This window comes from Emys orbicularis, chromosome 3 (assembly GCF_028017835.1).
Source record: "Emys orbicularis isolate rEmyOrb1 chromosome 3, rEmyOrb1.hap1, whole genome shotgun sequence".
Lineage (NCBI taxonomy): Eukaryota > Metazoa > Chordata > Testudines > Emydidae > Emys > Emys orbicularis.
Window position 1 is genome coordinate 20,158,399 of NC_088685.1, and position 20,206 is coordinate 20,178,604.

Here is a 20,206-nt window from a genome sequence, read left to right on the forward strand (position 1 = left end):
GATTAAGTTCATTGTTGATAAGTGCAAAGTAATGCACGTTGTAAAACACAATCCCAATTTATATACAAAATAATGGGGTCTAAATTAGCTGTTGCCACTCAAGAAAGAGAACTTGAGTCATTGTGGATAGTTCTCTGAAAACATCTGCTCAATATGCAGCAGCAGTCAAAAAAGTGAACAGAATGTTACGAACCATTAGGAAAGGGATAGATAGGTACTTCCTACAAACATACTTTACTATCCCCTCGCCTGAGTCATAGTTCAGAATCAAGGATGAATAGACTAGAGCAGAGATCTGCAACTGGTAGATTATGAAGCCTTGTAAAATAGATTGCCAGCTCCCTCCTCTCCCCACAGCTGACTGCGCTGGCCCCAGAGAAGATTTCTTTCTGCTGTCACCCCATAGCCTCTACAGAGATGTGGCGTGTGGGTAGTGCAGTCAGCAGTGCAGAGGGAGGGGACTGCTGGCAAAGAATTCTCCCTTCAACTTTGGAATATTTTCCATTTGGTCCAACACAACCTGAGCCTGCTGAGTTTCAGGGCACACTACAGGGGGTCGGACTGGAGCAGTGGCTCTCAATCTTTCCAGACTACTGTACCCCTTTCTGGAGTCTGATTTGTCTTGAGTACCCCCAAGTTTCACTGCATTTAAAATCTACTTGGTTATGAAATCAGGCCTAAAAATAAAAAAGTGTCACAGCACACTATTACTGAAAAATTGCTTACTTTCTCATTTTACTATATCATTATAAAATAAATAATCTGGAATATAAATATTGTATTTACATTTCAGGGTATAATATATAGAGCAGTTTAAATAAGTCATTGTCTGTATGAAATTTTCGTTTGTACTGACTTTGCTAGTGCTTTTTATGTAGCCTATTGTAAAACTAGCCAAATATCTAGATGAGTTGATGTACCCCCCTGGAAGACCTCTGCATACCCCCAAGGGTATGCATACCCCTGGTTGAGAACCACTGGAATGGAGGATGGTCCCTTCTGACCTTCAGCTATGAGTCTATGAAAAAACATTTATTCTCCCTGGTTTTGGAAAGCAATAGATATTGTGGTCAATGTTTTTCAGGGTCTATTTTCTGTTTGGTAATTGTTGGCTGGGAAAGTTGATGAAACTGAGGGTGTTGTGCAATAAAACAAAAAAGCAAAATTGATGGACATGCAGCTGGATGGAAGAATCATTACATCTGATATCATACAGGATGATGCACTTAACTACTCTCTCTGAAAGAGAAAATATACCCCGTGTACCTGCAAAGGAGTTGAGGGTTCCTGCATTAGCCAATCTTTTGAAGATTTTCTTTTGCACAGAGTGCTTATTGTTCTGATCTTCTCGGACACTGATGGTGAGATTCCCTGGACAGGCTTAAAGTGAGGAAAACACCTTAATATTATACTGTCCAAGCTTACAAAAAAACCTGACCTCCCTTCCATCTAGTTGCCTAAAGCAAAATTGCTTACAACATAATAACAATCATGTAAGACTCCACCCAGTGTTTGACAAGGAGAGGATGTTTGAGCATGGAAGAGAAGAGAGGTCTGTCCTTGTTGCATGGCTGGGTTCTTCTGTAAGAGAGACCAAAACAGTCCAGCTGGGGATGATTCTTCATGCGAAGGGAGGATATACAGGAAGCAGATTTAGGAAGTCAACCTATTGTAGGTATCTGCCTGTTACAAGGACCAGGAGAGAGAGAGAGATGCTGGCTGCACAAGCTTTTCTAAACCTTAAAGACTCAGGCTGAGATGAAGTCTTAGTCCTCTCTTATACCGTTTTGTTTGGATTCTGGCTACGAGAAGCCAAATTCTGGTGTTTGACATTAGCCATGCGCCTATTTGCCTGAAATACGCACAGGTTTTTGAGTTTAGCAGGTTCTGGACTGGAGAATGTGATGCTGAACAGAGGCTAGATGAGGGTCTGTATGGGCAGGCTGGAAAGAGACAGATCTGGAGGCCTGTGTTTACTTGAAACTAGGAGATAGCTTTCCTGATTTTAAGAATAAAATAAACATTTAACATCCACTTTATTTTCACCTGGCAGAGAGAATCGTTTCATCCTCGAGAATGGTCAATGCTGCTTCTATGAGGCTCACTTACCAGTATAAAGGCTGAATGTAACGCTAAGTGTCTAGTCTAGACTACTCTGGTTAGCACAAGAAATGCAAGGTACACAGATAGACCACTGATCAAGCAGGATAGAGACACCAGCTGGCTGTTCTGCCTGATGAGTACAGACAACAGTGGAGTGGGCTGACGGCCTTACAGTTTCCAGAAAACTGTAAGTGATTTTAACTATGTGTTACCCTAACTGGAGGGGAAAGGAGTCGGATTTTCAACCTTACCCTGCTCAAGCAGGAGACAGAAGGAGCAAATTAAACATCCCCCAAGAAATCAGGGCTCCCACACCTCTTCTCCCACCAAAAGAGACTCTCCTTTCCTTTGCAGAATCCACCTGTTTGTATGGATCAGTTTACACCAATTTAAATCAACCCAGACCTAACCAACTATCTACCTTCTTGGCTTTTCCAGAAGTAGCTTTGGAGGATTTGCTGTAAATGACTGACAAACAGCTATTGGGATAAAGCTACATCTTTGCCTAGTTTGCAGCTCACAGCCCCAAAAGTGATATCCATTAACAAGTGCTGTAAACTGGCATTTAATCATGGTTTTCAAGGTTAGAGTCTCAAGCACACATTTCCTAAGGGTTCACTATTGTGCTATCTTCACAGAAAATGCAATTGCTCATCTCACTTCCCTAGTTATGCAGGTAATTTTGCTGCTACTGTTCAACAGAGTTCCAGAGAGGGGACAATTTCAAAATCATAGGTCTTGTACAGACACATTGCTAGAAGTTGTTAATACCCTTACACTAAAGCTAAGCATTCTCTTACTATTTTTTTTCTGTTTTATTGATTTATTTATTTATTTTTGCCCTTTTTAGTGGGTTTGGGCCACCAAAAAACAAGAAATAAGTTTGGGAGTTCTTCAGTGGATTTCTTATTCCTTTCACAGGGAGGCCTAACAAATACTACTCAGAAACTAGAGGGAGTCTTGATCCAGTAATTTCAGATATTATGTACAGTCTCTTATTGTCCCACACTTAGCTCTGACCCTGTCAAGCCCAAGAGATGCTGAAACCAATTTCTCGAGCTACTCACCTGTTCTGGAGCTTGCACATCAGACATGCGTTGGGATCCTGGACAGTAAACCCTTATGAGCCAGTCTTCGTCCAAACTTCCCCTCCTTGTCTCTAGGGACGTTATTGAGTCAGGCTGGAGACAACATTAAAATAAGCAGGAGCAAATGAAACTAGAGTGCAGGGAGTAAGCGTTTAGTTTTCAAACACTGGACAAATCAAACTTGCTGTGATGGAAATGACCAAAGGGTTTCTAAATTCTTAAAAAAGAATAATTACTGTCAATATTTAAACAAATGTCAGTTTCATGGTTAGTTGCTGTCCCTGTAACCTCAAAATCAAATGAGTTGTTTCTCAAGTCACTGTATCAGCCCTGGAGATAATTTTACCTAACTAAAATTCCCTGCTATAATTACAATTGGTGCAGTCTTCCTATTTTATTCCTTGTCCTACCCTGTTGGATAGTGTTCTTGTGCTTTCCTAAACTGCTCTGCCAAGAGCAATATATTTAAGGATGGGTTCCTACATTTGCTAAGGTGACAGGTTTTAGAGGAATAGCCGTGTTAGTCTGTATCAGCAATAACTCCTCCTTGTTTTTACATTTGCTAAGTTTCACTCTTCAGTAAATCACAACTTGTTTCTATAAAGTCCTTGTCAGCTACAAATCCATTCATGGTCTCCGGCCAAAGGTGAATTTTCTTGGAACGTTTGAGGGAAAATGGTTTCACAATTGCAGTGACTAAGTGTCAGAAAACTAGTATCCTTACCCACATACCTGCAAATAACATCTGCTCTTACTAAAGCCTATAGGACTGTCTTTATGTGGCGGAGCAGGACATCACTGACCCAGGGACTGGGGAAGGAAGGAAGGAATAGCTGTTTCGTCTCCAGGCACCGATACCACTCCCTCCTGCTCAAGAGAGGCAGTGCCAGCAAGTGGTTAGAGCAGGGCATACGACGCCTGGGATCTATTTCCAGCTCTGATACTGGCTGGGTGTGTGGCTGTGAGCAAATCGCTTCCGCTCTCTGTGCCTCAGTTTCCCCATCTGTGTAATGGGGCACTTGATCTCCACGCCCCGAAGGCCACGAGCCCAACTTACACATTCAGGGTCCTGCGGAGGCCTGGGCACAGATGGGGCTCGCCCCTCTTTTGCAGCCGAGCTGCCTCTGGCCTCCATGTCGCCTGGGCAAGGCTCCCCCCGCCCCGCCTGAGGGGAAGGTGTTACCCCCTCTGTATGCCCGCCTCCTGCCCCGGGAGACAGCTAGGGACGCCTCACCGACAACCTTCACTGAATCCCTCCGCCGGGGAAAATAGTCCCATCTCCTCCCTTTAATCACCTGCAGGGCGGAGGGCGGGAACGAATTCTCTGGCCTCACCGTCCCTGAATGAGGAGAAACAGCCTCACCCAGCCCGAGCTGAGAGCGGGGAGAGTCAGTGATGTACAGCTCGTATCCCGCCGCCTTTGTGGTGGTTACGCGTCCCTCGCTCCCACGGCAACTCCAGCCAGAGCCTCTCCTTTATGATGGACAGGGCACTCCACCAATCAGGAAAGAAGGCGTGTCGCCTCAGCGAATCAGGGTACTAAGACAAAAGGCCCCGCCCTCCAGTTGAGAAAGGCGCTGCAGTGCTGCTTGGCTAGGTAAGGAGCGGGGGCGCCACCCGCAGCGGGTCCGATGGTTGCGGAGGTGGGGGGGGGGGGAAGGTTAAAGTGGGGGCTCCCCTCATCTCTCGTAGTAAGGTGAGGCCCGGGAGGACTACATCTCCCAGCGTGCCACGCGTTCCCGTTAACATCTAGCGCTACATGTAGAGAGCGTGGCATGCTGGGAACTGTAGTCTCTGCTTCAGGCTGGCCACCGAGCCTGCGTGAGGCAGGGGGCTGGTCCCAGTGCACACAGAGCTCTACCTCCAGGAGCCTGGGAGAGGACAGGACCCCACAGACTGAGCGGTCAGGGGTTGGCCCCAGCATGGCTGTTACATGTACACCCCTGTAACGTGCAAGTGCTTTGTGCCATTTTGCCTCTCAATGCTTCTTTTACTTTGTTGTTTAACCATGGTGGCTCTTTTTTGGTTCTCTTACTATGTTTTTTAAATTGGGGTATACATTTAAGTTGAGCCTCTATTATGTTGTCTTTAAAAAGTTTCCACGCAGCTTGCAGGGATTTTACTTTTGATACTGTACCTTTTAATTTCTCAAAAACAACGAGGAGTCCAGTGGCACCTTAAAGACTAACAGATTTATTTGGGCATAAGCTTTAGGGTAAAAAACCTCACTTCCTCAGATGCATGGAGTGAAAGTTACAGCTGCAGGCGTTATATAATGACACATGACAAGAAGGGAGTTACCTTACAAGTGGAGAACCAGTGTTGACAGGGCCAATTCGATCAGGGTGAATGTAGTCCTCTCCCAATAATAGATGAGGAGGTGTCAATTCCAGGAGAATATCCCCATATCTACTCTAGCAACACCATCAGAGGACTCAACCACATCAGCCACACCATCAAGGGCTCATTCACCCGCATGGCTACTAATGTTATATATGCCATCATGTGCCAGCAATGCCCCTCTGCCATGTACATTGGCCAAACTGGACAGTCCCTACGTAAAAGAATAAATGGACACAAATCGGACATCAGGAATGGTAACATACAAAAGCCAGTAGGAGAACACTTCAATCTCCCTGGACATTCTATAACAGATTTAAAAGTAGCTATACTTGAACAAAAAAAACTCCAGAAACAGACTTCAAAGAGAAACAGCAGAACTAAAATTCATTTGCAAATTTAACACCATTAATTTGGGCTTGAACAGGGACTGGGAGTGGCTGGCTCATTACAAAAGCAGCTGTGCCTCTCCTGGAATTGACACCTCCTCATCTATTATTGGGAGTGGACTACATCCACACTGATCGAATTGGCCCTGTCAACGCTGGTTCTCCACTTGTGAGGTAACTCTCTTCTCTTCATGTGTCATTATATAATGCCTGCATCTGTAACTTTCACTCCATGCATCTGGAGAAGTGAGTTTTTTTACCCACGAAAGCTTATGCCCAAATAAATCTGTTAGTCTTTAAGGTGCCACCGGACTCCTTGTTGTTTTTGTGGATACAGACTAACACGGCTACCCCCTGATACTTTTAATTTCTGTTTCACTAACCTCCTCATTTTTGTGTAGTTACCCTTTCTGAAATTAAATGCTACAGTGTTGGGCCGCTGTGGAGTTTTCCCCACCACAGGGATGTTAAATTTAATTATATGATGGTCACTATTACCAAGTGGTCCAGCTATATTCACCTCTTGGACCTGATCCTGTGCTCCATTTAAGACTAAATCAAGAATTGCCTCTCCTCTTGTGGGTTCCAGGACTAGCTGCTCCAAGAAGCAGTCATTTAAGGTGTCAAGAAACTTTATCTCAGCATCCCTTCCTGAGGTGATATGTACCCAGTCAATATGGGGATAGTTGAAATCCCCCATTATTATTATTGAGTTTTTTAATTTTAATAGCCTCTCTAATCTCCTTGAACATGTCAGAGTCACTAACACCATCTTGGTCAGGTGGTCTGTAATATAGCCCTACTGCTATATTCTTATTTTTCAAGCATGGAATTACTATCCATAGAGATTCTATAGTACAATTTACTTCATTTAAGATTTTTACTTCATTTGATTCTACGCTTTCTTTCACATACTGTGCCACTCCCCCACCAGCACGACCTGTTCTGTTCTTCTGATATGTTTTGTACCCTGGTATTACTGTGTCCCATTGATTATCCTCATTCCACCAGGTTTCTGTGATGCCTATTATATCAATATCCTCATTTAATACTAGGCACTCTAGTTCACCCATCTTATTATTTAGACTTCTAGCATTGGTATATAAGCATTTTAAAAATTTGTCATTTTTTGGCTGTCCCCTATTGCATGACGTAATTGAATGGGACTTTTTTCATTTGGCTGTTTCTCATCAGATCCTCCCTGTATTTTATCATTTTCCATCCTCTCCTCCTTAATAGGACATAGGGAATCTCCATTTATAGATCCTCCCCAAGGGATGTCCGAACCACATGCTCCTCCGCATGTCGGCTTTCCCCCAGCCCTTAGTTTAAAAACTGTTCTACGACTTTTTTAATTTTAAGCGCCAGCAATCTGGTTCCGTTTTGGTTTAGGTGGAGCCCATCCTTCCTGTATAGGTTCCCCCTTTCCCAAAAGCTTCCCCAGTTCCTAATAAATCTAACCCCCTCCTCCCTACACCATCGTCTCATCCACTCATTGAGACCCTGCAGTTCTGCCTGTCTAACTGGCCCTGCACATGGAACTGGAAGCATTTCAGAGAATGCTACCATGGAGGTCCTGGACTTCAATCTCTTACCTAGCAGCCTAAATTTGGCCTCCAGAACCTCTCTCCTATCCTTCCCCATGTCGCTGGTACCTACATGTACCACGACCACCGGCTCCTTCCCAGCACTACACATAAGCCTATCTTGTCCACATCCTTTCTGTAGTGGGGGGCCTAAAACTGGATGCAGTACTCCAGATGTGGCCTCACCAGTGCCGAATAGAGGGGAATAATCACTTCCCGCGATCTGCTGGCAATGCTCCTACTAATGCAGCCCAATATGCCGTTAGCCTTCTTGGCAACAAGGGCACACTGCTGACTCATATCCAGCTTCTCGTCCACTGTAATCCCCAGGTCCTTTTCTGCAGAACTGCCGCTTAGACAGTCAGTCTCCAGCCTGTAGCAGTGCATGGGATTCTTCCTTCCTAAGTGCAGGACTCTGCACTTGTCCTTGTTGAACCTCATCAGATTTCTTTTGGACCAATCCTCCAATTTGTCTAGGTCATTCTGGACCCTATCCCTACCCTCCACCGTATATACCTCTCCCCCGCAGCTTAGTGTCATCTGCGAACTTGCTGAGGGTGCAATCCATCCCATCATCCAGATCATTAATGAAGATGTTGAACAAAACCGTCCTTAGGACCGACCCTTGGGGCACTGCCAGCTAGACATCGAGCCATTGATCACTATCCATTGAGCCCGACAATCTAGCCAGCTTTCTATCCACCTTATAGTCCATTCATCCAGCCCATACTTCTTTAACTTCCTGGAAGAATTCTGTGGGAGACAGTATCAAAATCTTTGCTAAAGTCAAGATATATCATGTCCACCGCTTTCCCCATATCCACAGAGCCAGTTAGCTCATCATAGAAGGCAATCAGGTTGGTCAGGCATGACTTGCCATGGATGAATCCATGTTGACTGTTCCTGATCACCTTCCTCTCCTCCAAGTGCTTCAAAAAGGATTCCTTAAGGACCTGCTCCATGATTTTTCCAGGGACTGAGGTGAGGCTGACTGGTCTGTAGTTCTCCGGATTCTCCTTCTTCCCTTTTTAAAGGTTGGACATTATATTTGCCTTTTTCCAATCGTCCGGGACCTCCCACGATCGCCACGAGTTTTCAAATATAATGGCCAATGGCTCTGCAATCACATCAGCCAACTCCCTCAGCACCCTTGGATGCAGCGCATCCTGCCCCATGGACTTGTGCACGTCCAGCTTTTCTAAATAGTCCTTAACCTGTTCTTTTCACCAGTTGCTGAGCAGCCTGTCGATGAGTGAAAGGTCCCAGACAGGTGCGATGGGAGGAGCTGTGTAGCTCTCGAAGGTGGCCTGCTGAGAGGCTTTTCCCTGCAGCGGCTTGGGGTCTGTGGAGAGGAGGCGCAGTATGGCTGCAGCTGGCCCGGGGCACCTCTGGGTCGGTGGGGGGAGGCTTGGGGCTTCAGCTGAGGGACTCTTACGGCTGAGGGGGGGCGGGCATTTGGGCCTCCAGCCAGTGCGGCGCTCCTCCAACCGAGGGGCGGGGGTGCTTGGGACTCCTCTGGGCAGGGGGGACTCGTGGCCCCATCCGCAGGGGAGGGGCAGGGGTTCTTGGGGCTCTGGCTGTGGGGGGGAAGGGGGCGGGCGGAAGAGGCAGAGCTGCGGGCTAGCCTCCCCTAAGGGGGGCTCCACCCACCACCCATGCAGGCCAGTTAGCTCAAGCTTAAAGCACCACTTAACTTGAGCCAGAGATTTTTGTGTGTAGCTGGAAGTTGAGCACTTGAGTTATAACTTGAGCTAACTGTGCTGTCAAGACAGGCTCCCAGGGCTGACTAAATTACACATTGGACCTCTCTGGCCCTTGGGCTGCTCCAGTTGGAAGAGCACAAAGGTGGTTTAACCCCTCTTCCCTGGGCTTCAAGTTGTGTGCTGCAACTCTTAGAGGCACAGTGGTTATGATGGGGTGTCAGCATTCAGCAGGTCAAAGCCCTTTAGACTTCACATACTCACTAGACAGCTGACTAGGCAGAACATTTTTCAGTAAAAGTTTCTTTTAAAATGAAAATAAATCTACACTTCATAAAACCAGAAAGGACCATTAATCCCTGAGGAGAGGATGAGAGAACAAACAACACGTGACAGTTGTGTAGCGAGTCACATTGCTTAATGCACTACTGGAAAGTGCTTAGATACTACAGTGATAAGTGTGGTATAAAAACCTATACAGAATAGAATAGTATATAGAGTTAGATCATCTAGTCAACGTCCCATGTATCATAGTCCATTAAATTTCACACAATTACCCTTGTATTGAGCCCAGTATAAGAACATAAGAACGGCCATATTGGGTCAGACCAAAGGTCCATTTAGCCCAGTATCCTGTCTTCCGACAGTGGCCAATGCCAGGTGACCCAGAGGGAATGAACAGAACAGGTAATCATCAAGTGATCCATCCCCTGTTGCCCATTCCCAGCTTCTGGCAAACAGAGAATGCCCTGCCCATCCTGGTTAATAGCCATTGTTGGATCTATCCTCCATTAACTTATCTAGTTCTTTTTTGAACCCTGTTATAGTGTTGGCCTTCACAACATCCTCTGGCAAAGAGTTCCACAGGTTGACTGTGCATTGTGTGAAGAAATACTTCCTTTTGTTTGTTTTAAACCCACTGCCTATTAATTTCATTGGGTGACCCCTAGTTCTTGTGTTATGAGAAGGAGTAAATAACACTTCCTTATTTATTTTCTCCACATCAGTCATGATTTTAAAGACCTCTACCATATTCCCCCTTCGTCGTCTCTTTACCAAGCTGAAAAGTCCCAATCTTATTAATCCCTCCTCATACAGAAGTTTTTCCATGCCCCTAATCATTTTTGTTGCCCTTTTCTGAACCTTTTCCAATTCCAATATATCTTTTTTGACATGGAGCGACCACATCTGCACGCAGTATTCAACTTGAGTTTGACTAAGGCATAACTTTTATAAAATTGTGCATAAAATCTTTAGATTAATTAGCTGCATAACTGTCAGGATTATCCAACAACAGTTTTGTTCATTAAATGTTGCATTACAATTTGTTATATGGTTATTTAATAGTGATTTACTTCATAAAACTATATAGTCTGATTTTATCAGAGAGACAAAGTGGGTGAGGTAATATTAGGGTAACCAGATAGCAAGTGTGAAAAATCAGGACAGGGGGTGGGGGATAATAGGCGCCTATATAAGATAAAGCCATGGATATAGGGACTGTCCCTATAAAATCAGAACATCTGGTCACCCTAGTTAATATCTTTTATTGGACCAACTTCTGTCGGTGAGAGAGACAAGCTTTTGATCTTACACAGCGCTCTGGGAAACTTACTTAGTGTCACAGCTAAATACTAAATGAAACAGATTGTTTTGCATAAATAGATAACCTATATTTCAAGGGACCATTCAAGGTGAAGTGGTCTGATTTATGTAATCATTGTGCTGTATAGTGATAAAAACATCTTTATCATTTTTATTTTACTTCATCATCACCATCCAGATGAGATGTCATGTAAAGTACAGTCATTCTGAAATCCTTACCACATCTAACACTTGGCTTGGAATGAAGCAGTATTCAAGAGACACAATACTTGCAATTTTCTTATGGGCCAATCAGTTTCTAGTTTCTTGTCCTTATCGTTGCTAAGTAAATCTTCCAAATACGACTGATGCAGTGTCATCTGTCTGGCTGAGTATGCAGATAAACAGCCTGAAACAATAACTCTAAAACATGTGACATACCACCAGTATTGTCATCACCAAATGTTAACTCTGGAGTCTAATAATGTCAGTTTAAATGTCAATATTGTCAATTATTTCGCTGTTGATCATTTAAACAGAAACATCTAGGCATAGAAGGGACCTCGAGAGGTCATCTAGTCCAGTCCCCTGCACTCAAGGCAGGACTAAGTATTATGCATGTTGTGCAAGGAGCTTGAAAAGAGCACTAACCCTCCCCACTCCAGCTGACTCCCACTCTAACCTGGTGCTTATCGCAAGTTATGGAGTATTTCTCAGCTTTTTTACTCTGCATCAGCCTCCTAAAGGAAGCTAAATTAAATTCCGGATGGGAGGAGGATCAGGTCTCTGAAGCACAACTGGAAGGAAATGAACCCCTACCTATATCTGATTTCTTTCACAGAACTGAAGGAAAATGAACCAAATTCAATCTTTGCTCAATGATTGCCTCATCAGAACAAAACATGTGGAACACGCGGCCATCATCAAATTAAAGGACGAGACTGTGTGGGCATCAACCCTTGGCTTTAATGTAAGGAAACAGAAAGTATCCTAGCAAGTGACACTGAAGGTAGAAAATTTAGAAATGTACCACACTCTTCAAAGGGAGGGAACATGAGTTAGTGATTAGAGAGGGGACTGTCAGTCAGGACTGCTGGGTTCTAATAAATATTCCTGGCTCTTCCACTGGCTGTGTGACATTGAGCAATTCTAATAACCTCTGAGCCAAGTGGGGTATAATTAGGGCCAGGGCCGGCTCCAGCGTTTTTGCCGCCCCAACCAGAAAAAAAAAAAAAAAGCCGCGATCAGCGGCACAAATCTACCGCCGCCACTTCGTTCTTCGGCGGCAATTCGGCGGCAGGTCCTTCCCTCCGAGAGGGACTGAGGGACCCGCCGCCGAATTGCTGCCTAAGAGCCGGACGTGCCACCCCTCTCCGTTGGCCGCCCCAAGCACCTGCTTGCTGCGCTGGTGCCTGGAGCTGGCCCTGATTAGGGCCCTACCAAATTCATGGTCCATTTTGGTCAATTTCACAACCGTAGGATTTTAAAAATCATAAATGTCATGATTTCAGCTATTTAAATCTGAAATTTCACCATGTTGTAATTTTAGGGGTCCTGACCCATAAAGGAGTTGTGGGGGGGTTGCAGTACTTCTACCCTTACTTCTGCACTGTTGCTGGCGGTGGTGCTGCTTTCAGAGCTGGGCAGCTGTTGGCCGGAATCCCAGCTCTGAAGACAGAGCCGCTGCCAGCAGCAGCGCAGAAGTAAGGATCACATGGTATGGTATTGCCACCCTTACTTCTGCGCTGCTGCTGGCGGGGCACTGCCTTCAGAGCTGAGTGCCTTCAGAGCAACTCCCTTTTGGGTCAGGACCCCCAATTTGAGAAATGCTGGTCTCCCCTGTGAAATCTATATAGTATAGGGTAAAAGCATACAAAAGACCAGATTTCAGAGGGGCAGACCAGATTTCACGGTCCGTGATGCGTTTTTCATGGTCGTGAATTTGGTAGGGCCCTAGCTATGATACTGCTTACCAAAAAGTGTGTTGTGGGGTTGAATTTGTTGTAAAGCACTTGTGAAGGTTGATTCCTCACTCTGGCACTTTGAGTGCAGAAGGTGGGGGCCCGCAAGGATTTTAAAAATTAATACTGGCCACTCCAGGCTGGTATTAAACTCCCAAGGTCACAGCTTCTCTCTGACCTTGGATGGGTAGATGCTGCCACCACCCAAGTGCAAACCTTCCCCACTTTTGAGAACCCAGGAAGGAACACTTGGGAATTCCTTCCTGTGGGGTACCCTCAAGCCTTTTCACCCCCTCTCCGGGTAAGAGCTGAGAAAAAAAACAAAGGAAATCAGCTGTTGCCCCCAGCTAATTAAACAACATGTGCACAAACCTCTTAGGGACACAAAAATCCAATCCTGTTCTTAAAAAGGGTAAATTTTATTAAACCCAAAAGAAAGGAACTACATTTGAAACTTAGGCTTTTTGCTAGCTCTTAAAAGAAACAATTACAAAAATTAAGCATCAAGATAGCTCTCTTGAGGTTCAGCTTAAAGGTTACAAGTAAAACAAAAGCATCTGGGATTAGCACAGAGGTGTCCACAAGCCAATAAGAAATAAAAAAAAAACCCTAATCGCATCTTCCTAGACATTCTCTAATTTACTTACATATCTGGGGTTTCAGATAAGTAGGTTCGAGGTATGAATTGATGCTTTTTCATACCTGGTTTTAAAGCTGCTTATTGCATTGCTGTTCTGTGTCTCCGCTCTCTGGAGACCAACAACAACAAAGAGGAAGTTTTTTCCAATTTTAAAAAGTTCTAGCCGTCCCATTGGCTCTTTTGGTCAGGTGCCCATTCCCTTTCTTTTACCTAGCCAGGGAGACTTTTTAACCCTTTACAGATAAAGCAAGCAGAGAACAGCCACCAAGAGGGACTTTATAGCTAACTTGCTGTCCATAAAAGGGAGCTACCCCTCTCCCCCTTCATTTATCACAGCACTCATATTAGATCTTTGCAGGAAAGGTGTTATATCAGTAGAACTCCATTTCTTTCGTGCTATGGACTGCGTCAAATTGTGTTGATTTTGTTCTGTGATCAACAAGGTACCAAACAAGACAGCAGAATAGCAGCACTTCTGAATTGTATGGCAAAACTAATGCTTCCCCTGTCTAATTTTATTTTATCTTATTTATGTTACATTGGAACAGAGGGGGTCAAATCTGTCTCTCTATTTACTTATGTGGTCTCGTCACCATAGTATCTGAGCACCAAAGTGTTATCCATAGGAGAGTAGCAGTTAACGAGGATCTAAAATGCTAAAACTTCATCTTCACTCTAGAAGTGTGGCTGGTGGAGACTGGGGGCAGATTCTTAGCTGGTGTAGATTCTCATAGCTCCATTGAATTCAATGGATCTATGGCATTTCACACCAGCTGAAGATTTGCTCCTAGATTCTAGCATGTAATGCTCCACCTTGATCTGAAAAGCTCACTTGCTGGAGTCTCTCAAAGCTACGTCTATATATTAAAGATGGAGAGTATTAGTATTTGAATGCGGCATCTGTGTGCTCAGTACTGTGCAAACACAGAGCAAGGCAAGGTGCTCTGCTCCAGAGAGGTTTTAATCTAAAGGCCCAATCCTGTAAACACTACTGGGCATACTGCTTACCATTAATCCCACCGTAATCAATGGGACTACTCATAGGGGTAAATGCAAGCATTTGTGAATCCGATCCTAAATCAGACACTGTAAATACAATTCATTCTTACATGGACTAAAAGCCCAATTTCAAAGTTGTTCAGACATTTTCCTTTTTTGTGTCATCATTATCTATTTATGAAATCGTCTTTGGTTAATTATCAGACATAACAGAAGAATTGTGTTTTTTAATGATTGCAAAAGTGTGTCCTTTTGGTCCATAACAAAATGTCCCATTTTATCAATTTAGTTGCAGCCACAGCATGCCTTACTCCTCAGCTCTGCTTTCTTCAAGAACTTATTACACGTCAGAAGGGAGGGACTTTACTTCCAGGAGAAGCATTATAAATGTGTCCGAGCAGATGAGTGCTCCATCTATCTTAAAAATGTAAGTTGCTAACATTTATGGCAAGTAGGTCCAAGCACTGAAAAAAGTATTTGATAGTTTTCCTCTTTCCTTCCCACATCTCCTGTTTATGTTAACACCCAGAGTCGATTAGAGGTTAAACAAAATGTTGCCTCCTTTCTATCCACGGCACCTTTACAATATACGGGGCAAACAAATAAATGCACAGCACGGAATCTCTACAAGGAAAATGACAAGCATAGATTTATAGATTGAAACAGAAATATATTCCACCATCCATCTCAAACTATCCAACAATTTTATTTCTTTACTAACCCTGAGAAGGGAAATTGAATTCTGTTATCCCAAATATTTTTCTCACACTATTTGTGGCACAATCACTATTTCTGGCTTTTAGGATAAGCTGGGTGCTGAGATTTCTCATTATGGGCGGTCTTATTTCCAGCTGTGTAGTAGTGTAGATGTAAAACGAGGTGGCCAGGTTTTCTGAGTAGCTTCACTGGCCAGTGACACCAACTGATAATCAGTATCAGCATCTTGACTTGTAACTGAAGAGCTCTATGCTTTCTCTCTCTCTCTTTTTTTTTTAAAAACACAAATAAAAGTGTTAACCCCAGTGTTCTGGCCCAGTTCCATGTTGATTAACTACATTATGACAACATAAATTCCCAGCCACTTTGCAGTTGCAGTTAGATGTGGTATACTTCTCTGCCTTTTTAAATGTTATGTAGTATTTGTGATGCTGGTAGACCAGGGGCCAGCTCATGCCAAGGTCCCCAGGCCGCAGTGGAACACTGACAAATACATAGCTGGAATGAGTCTGGCTCACCTGAGTGTTAGTATTGTTAAAATAGGTATTAGAATTATAAGAATGTGTTTAGTGTTTAGACTTTACTTAATGCTTTTGAGTTGCTGCCTGCATTAATCTCACTTATAACTTCTGTATTTCATATTAAGGTAATATTTGAGTGGTACTATTATAAGCTTCTGTGACTCTGTAAATCACCAAACAGGAGAGAGACATTAACTAGTGTGAAGTGCCAATCAGCAACAGAAAGTGTTATGTCTTGCCCAACAGGAACGGTCCATTGATAGCAAACGGATTATTATGGACTGTTAAAGGGCACAAAAGACTCTGTTGCTCTACTTCCCTCCCCTTCCCACCCATGAAAATGAGTCATGCAAGTGGATTCCTCCCATCAGCTGAGTTCACAGCTCAGAGCACATGGCAGAGAGAAATAAAAAACCCCAGCCAGAAGAAACTGATTATCGCTATGCTGCTTGGACTTCAGAGGGCAAGGTTTATTAGGCATAAGCAAGAGAACCCTAGGGCTTAGCCTGGGTTAGCCTGAAAGGATATATAGAGCTTGCTTATTATAGAAGCTTCTATAACTGTTTGAAACTTAAGATGGTAACTCATTTGTGTATATATGTTTAACTGCTTTAACCCTGTAAATAATTCTCTTGTTTCCTTTTCCTACTGAATAAATGTTTATAGAGATTATAGGATTTGCTACAAGCATTGTCTTTGGTGTGAGGTCTAAAATGCAATTGGCCTGGGTAAGTGACAGGTCCTTTGGGACTGGGAGTAACCTGAGTAACCAGAGTATTGATGTGATTTTTGGTGTAAGGGACCACCCGTCACAAAGGTACACTCACCTGGGTGGCGAGATAGATTGGAGTACCCAAGGGGACAGTGACTCCATGTGAAAGCTGGTATAGTGCCTGAGCAGTTTATCTTTGATACTTGGTTGGTGCAATCTAAGTGTAGAACTCACAGCCAATTTGGGGTTAGTGCTCAGCTTCCTAACAGTCTGCCCTGAGGTTGGTACTTAAGCTCTTGAGTCACTGCAGGCAGCTTTACACTGTTCTTTTGAGCTGTGAAACTGCACACGTGTTCCACCCCAAAGGTAGCTGAGTAGTGGTGAGTAGTGATTCCTGTGCACATGCATACACACTTGCCGATCCTCACAACCCATGACTCAGATGCTCAGTAATTGACATCATGTAATTCAAATATGGGAGTTGAGTGTGTTCAGCAACTCCCAGAAGATGCTGGGCAACCCACACATTTGTATCCTAATTCAGAAAATTCAGTAATTCCCAATGGGACTTCCATTCATTATTGAAAATTAATGAGATTCAGATGTGTATAGTTTGTAAAGCCTTTTTGGAATCTTTCAAATTATACACAGCACACACATCTATTTTATTAATATTTTAATAACATTTTTGTGGGTTACACTTAGCACCCGGATTTCACTTTATCTCTTCAAAGTGCTTTATAAACATTATTTATGAAAAAAGATGGGAACATGCAGTATAACAGAAAACCAGCACAGCTATTGCTTGGCTTGATTAAAATATATATAAAACACATCATCTTAAATTAATTTATGTCTGTTATCAATATCAGTCTTGATTTAGGCTTTAAAACAGTATCTTCTCTTCCTCAAAGTGACACACAACTTAAAGACAGAAAACATTCTTGTCTAGCATACATTGATAAATAGTGTATATATTTAAAAGAACTCTGCAACTTTTAACCAGTTTTCTTCTTTATCTAGGAAGACAGAGGTCTGATAGCTGTGAAAACAGATTCATACATCCTGGTTGCTACTTACTCTGAGGGGATGTATCCTAGCGTGTGTGTGGAAGCTTTAGAGAAACTGGGTAATTACTTCATGTGCATGTATGTCTGAATGTAACTTGTAGTGATATGTTACAAGTGGGGGGCAGCATTTCATTCCAGCAAACTGCTTGGAACATTTGGGACTTCAGAAAAATCTTGAAAGCCCATGAAAAGGAAAATTAAAATGGACTTTACGTTGTTTGATGCCATGTTTCCAACTAATCTCCTTCAATTTTCACTGAATAAAAACATGAAGGTATCTGTATCAAATCTTAAAAAGAAAAGCGTTTACTGTTTACAGTCCTATAATTATAGTTAATTTTTAATAGGGATACTATGGATTGATTTAAGAAAACCAGCTTGGAAACATTATAGTTAATATTATTGGCCTGATTCTTAGTTACTCTGTTCCTGTGCTTGGAGTGAAGAGCAAAAGTAGCTTTAAAATTAGGTCGACATAACTGCATCACTAAGGGCTGTGAAAAATCCACACTCCTGAGTGCCATAGTTAAGCCGTCCTAAGTCCCTGTGTACACAGCGCTATGTTGACAGAAGAATTCTTCCATCAATATAGCTACCATCTCTCAAGGGTATGGATTACCAATGTCAGTGGGAGAATCCCTCCCATCGGCGTAGGTAATGTCGACACTGAAGTGCTACAGTGGCCCAGGTGTGCCGCTGTAGTGTTTTATGTGTAGACAAACCCTCAGGGTATGTTTATTCTTCAATCGTGGGGTGTGATCGCAGCTGGAGTAGACATATAAAGCTGTGGCAGTGCGTGCTTCAGCCTGGGCTGTACAAGCTCGCCCAGAACCATGGATAATTACTCCCAGGGCTAGTCTGTGCTGAAACCTGCACTGCCACAGCTTCGCTGGTACAGTACCTGAGCTAGCTAGATTAAAACTAGCACACTCAGGTGTAAACTTAGCTTGTGTTTGCTAGGTCAGACAGAGGTTTGGAGAGGTTTATTTTTTGAGCACCCATTTGTTGTTCAGTTTAATCTTTTCCTGCAGAGAAAACAAAGCAGGTTTATGTATTCTACTTTATGTAGTTCAAGGGGAGATTTCTGCATATGATTGGTTTGTAACGTGCTTGCTGATCTGAAGGAGGGGTGTTTAGAGAAGAATATCTTAATGCCACAATCTTACAATAAGAAATATTCTGTTTATTTCAAATGACACAATGGAGATATATTTGGAGTTGCTAATAGTAAATGTAGGTATTCATATATTTTAAGTATTCAGATGCAAATGCTGATGCGAGTTAGATTATGATCCCTTTCATTTAAGTACAGTACATTCCAGTGTTGATTTAAAGTGGAGCATCTCCATCACGGCAAATATTGAAAAAGAAAATGTCTTCTATTTGTTTTTTCCCCTTAGCGGAGTATTTCAGAGATAAGGAAAACTGAATCTGCAAACAACTTAAAATTGACCAAGTCTATGAAGACTGGTTTGTTAGAAAACCACAGATGGAAGTTTGTAATGAAGCACATCCAAGCAAGCAAGACAATATCTATTATTCTGCAATATTTTCAGTGCATAGTGAAGGCTCTGAAAGAGAAGGATAATCCACAGCATTTGAATCGCACCAGTGCAGCCTAACAGCCTCCTAAATTGTCAGCTCCACCATCTTCATGTCCCAAAATTACAGCTCATAAATCCAGGCATGTGTGGTGGCATTTGGGCTCTAGTTCGGATGCATTCCAAGAGTCTAATATTGCAAGATGCTGAGCGTCTCCTACCAGGTGCTGAGTACCCTCTACACACAGTGACTTCCCTGGAAGTTGAGCCCTTTCTCCACGTCTCCTATAGGAGTTGATGGTGCTCAGCATATCATAGGATCAGGCCCGAAAACTATAACTTCAGATCATCAAAAGTACAGTTGGGTGATGTTCTCTAGAGACTGAGTTAAGGTGTTTTTCTTCATTTTGCATCTGAAGAAGTGAGGTTCTTACCCACGAAAGCTTATGCTCTCAATACTTCTGTTAGTCTTAAAGGTGCCACAGGACCCTCTGTTGCTTTCTTCATTTTAACACTATCTTTTTTGTTTTGTTTTACCCAATCTCCTAGTAAGAAAGCAGTTAATTTCTCTGAGCTGTGAGGCATCTCTCACAGGACATGTACCATACACACAGCATCAAAACTGAGTAGATTAATGAAATGTGTTGCATTAACATATAGTTCAATGTAAGCTCAGAAATTGCATTGCATGCCTTGGAATGTCTTGAATAAAATGCCATTTTTATATCCATCTATTTGCATTGCCATTGAAAGATCTATTTGCATTGCCAGAAAGGACCATTAGATCATCTAGTCTGTGACATAGCACAGGCCATTACATTCCACACAGTTATCCCTGCATTGAGCCCAATAACTTGTGTTTGCCTAAAGCATAATTTCCAGAAAGGTCTCCTGTCTGGACTGGAAGTCATCCAGAGAAGGAGAACCCCCTCCCCACTGCTCTGGGTAGTTTGTTCCAATGGTTAATCACCCTCATTGTTAAAAAATTGTGCCTAATTTCTACTTTGATTTTGTCTGATTTCCTCTTCCAGCCAGCCATGGGTTCTTGTTATGCTTTTCTCCCCTAGATTAAAGACCTTTTTAGTACCCATATTTTCTCCCTGTCAAGTTACTCACGTAACAAAGTAGCATTCACCTGTAATCAAGTTGCCTCTCAATCTTCTTTCTGATGAGATAAACAGATTGATCTCTTTAAGTCTCTCACTGGACAGCATTTTCTCCAGCCTCTGAATCATTTTTGTGGCTCTTTTCTGCA

General features: G+C 43.1%; 1 protein-coding gene across 1 annotated transcript; it reads left to right on the forward strand.

Moving 5' to 3' along the window:
• The first annotated feature begins 5,048 nt into the window (after positions 1–5,048).
• Positions 5,049–19,674, forward strand: PFN4 (profilin family member 4). The gene is made up of 5 exons (XM_065401930.1): positions 5,049–5,094; positions 11,632–11,760; positions 14,680–14,817; positions 17,364–17,469; positions 18,811–19,674. Exons 2-5 carry the CDS (start codon positions 11,644–11,646, stop codon positions 18,837–18,839), a joined length of 390 nt encoding a protein of 129 aa, XP_065258002.1. The 5' UTR covers positions 5,049–5,094; positions 11,632–11,643; the 3' UTR covers positions 18,840–19,674.
• The last annotated feature ends 532 nt before the right edge of the window (positions 19,675–20,206 follow it).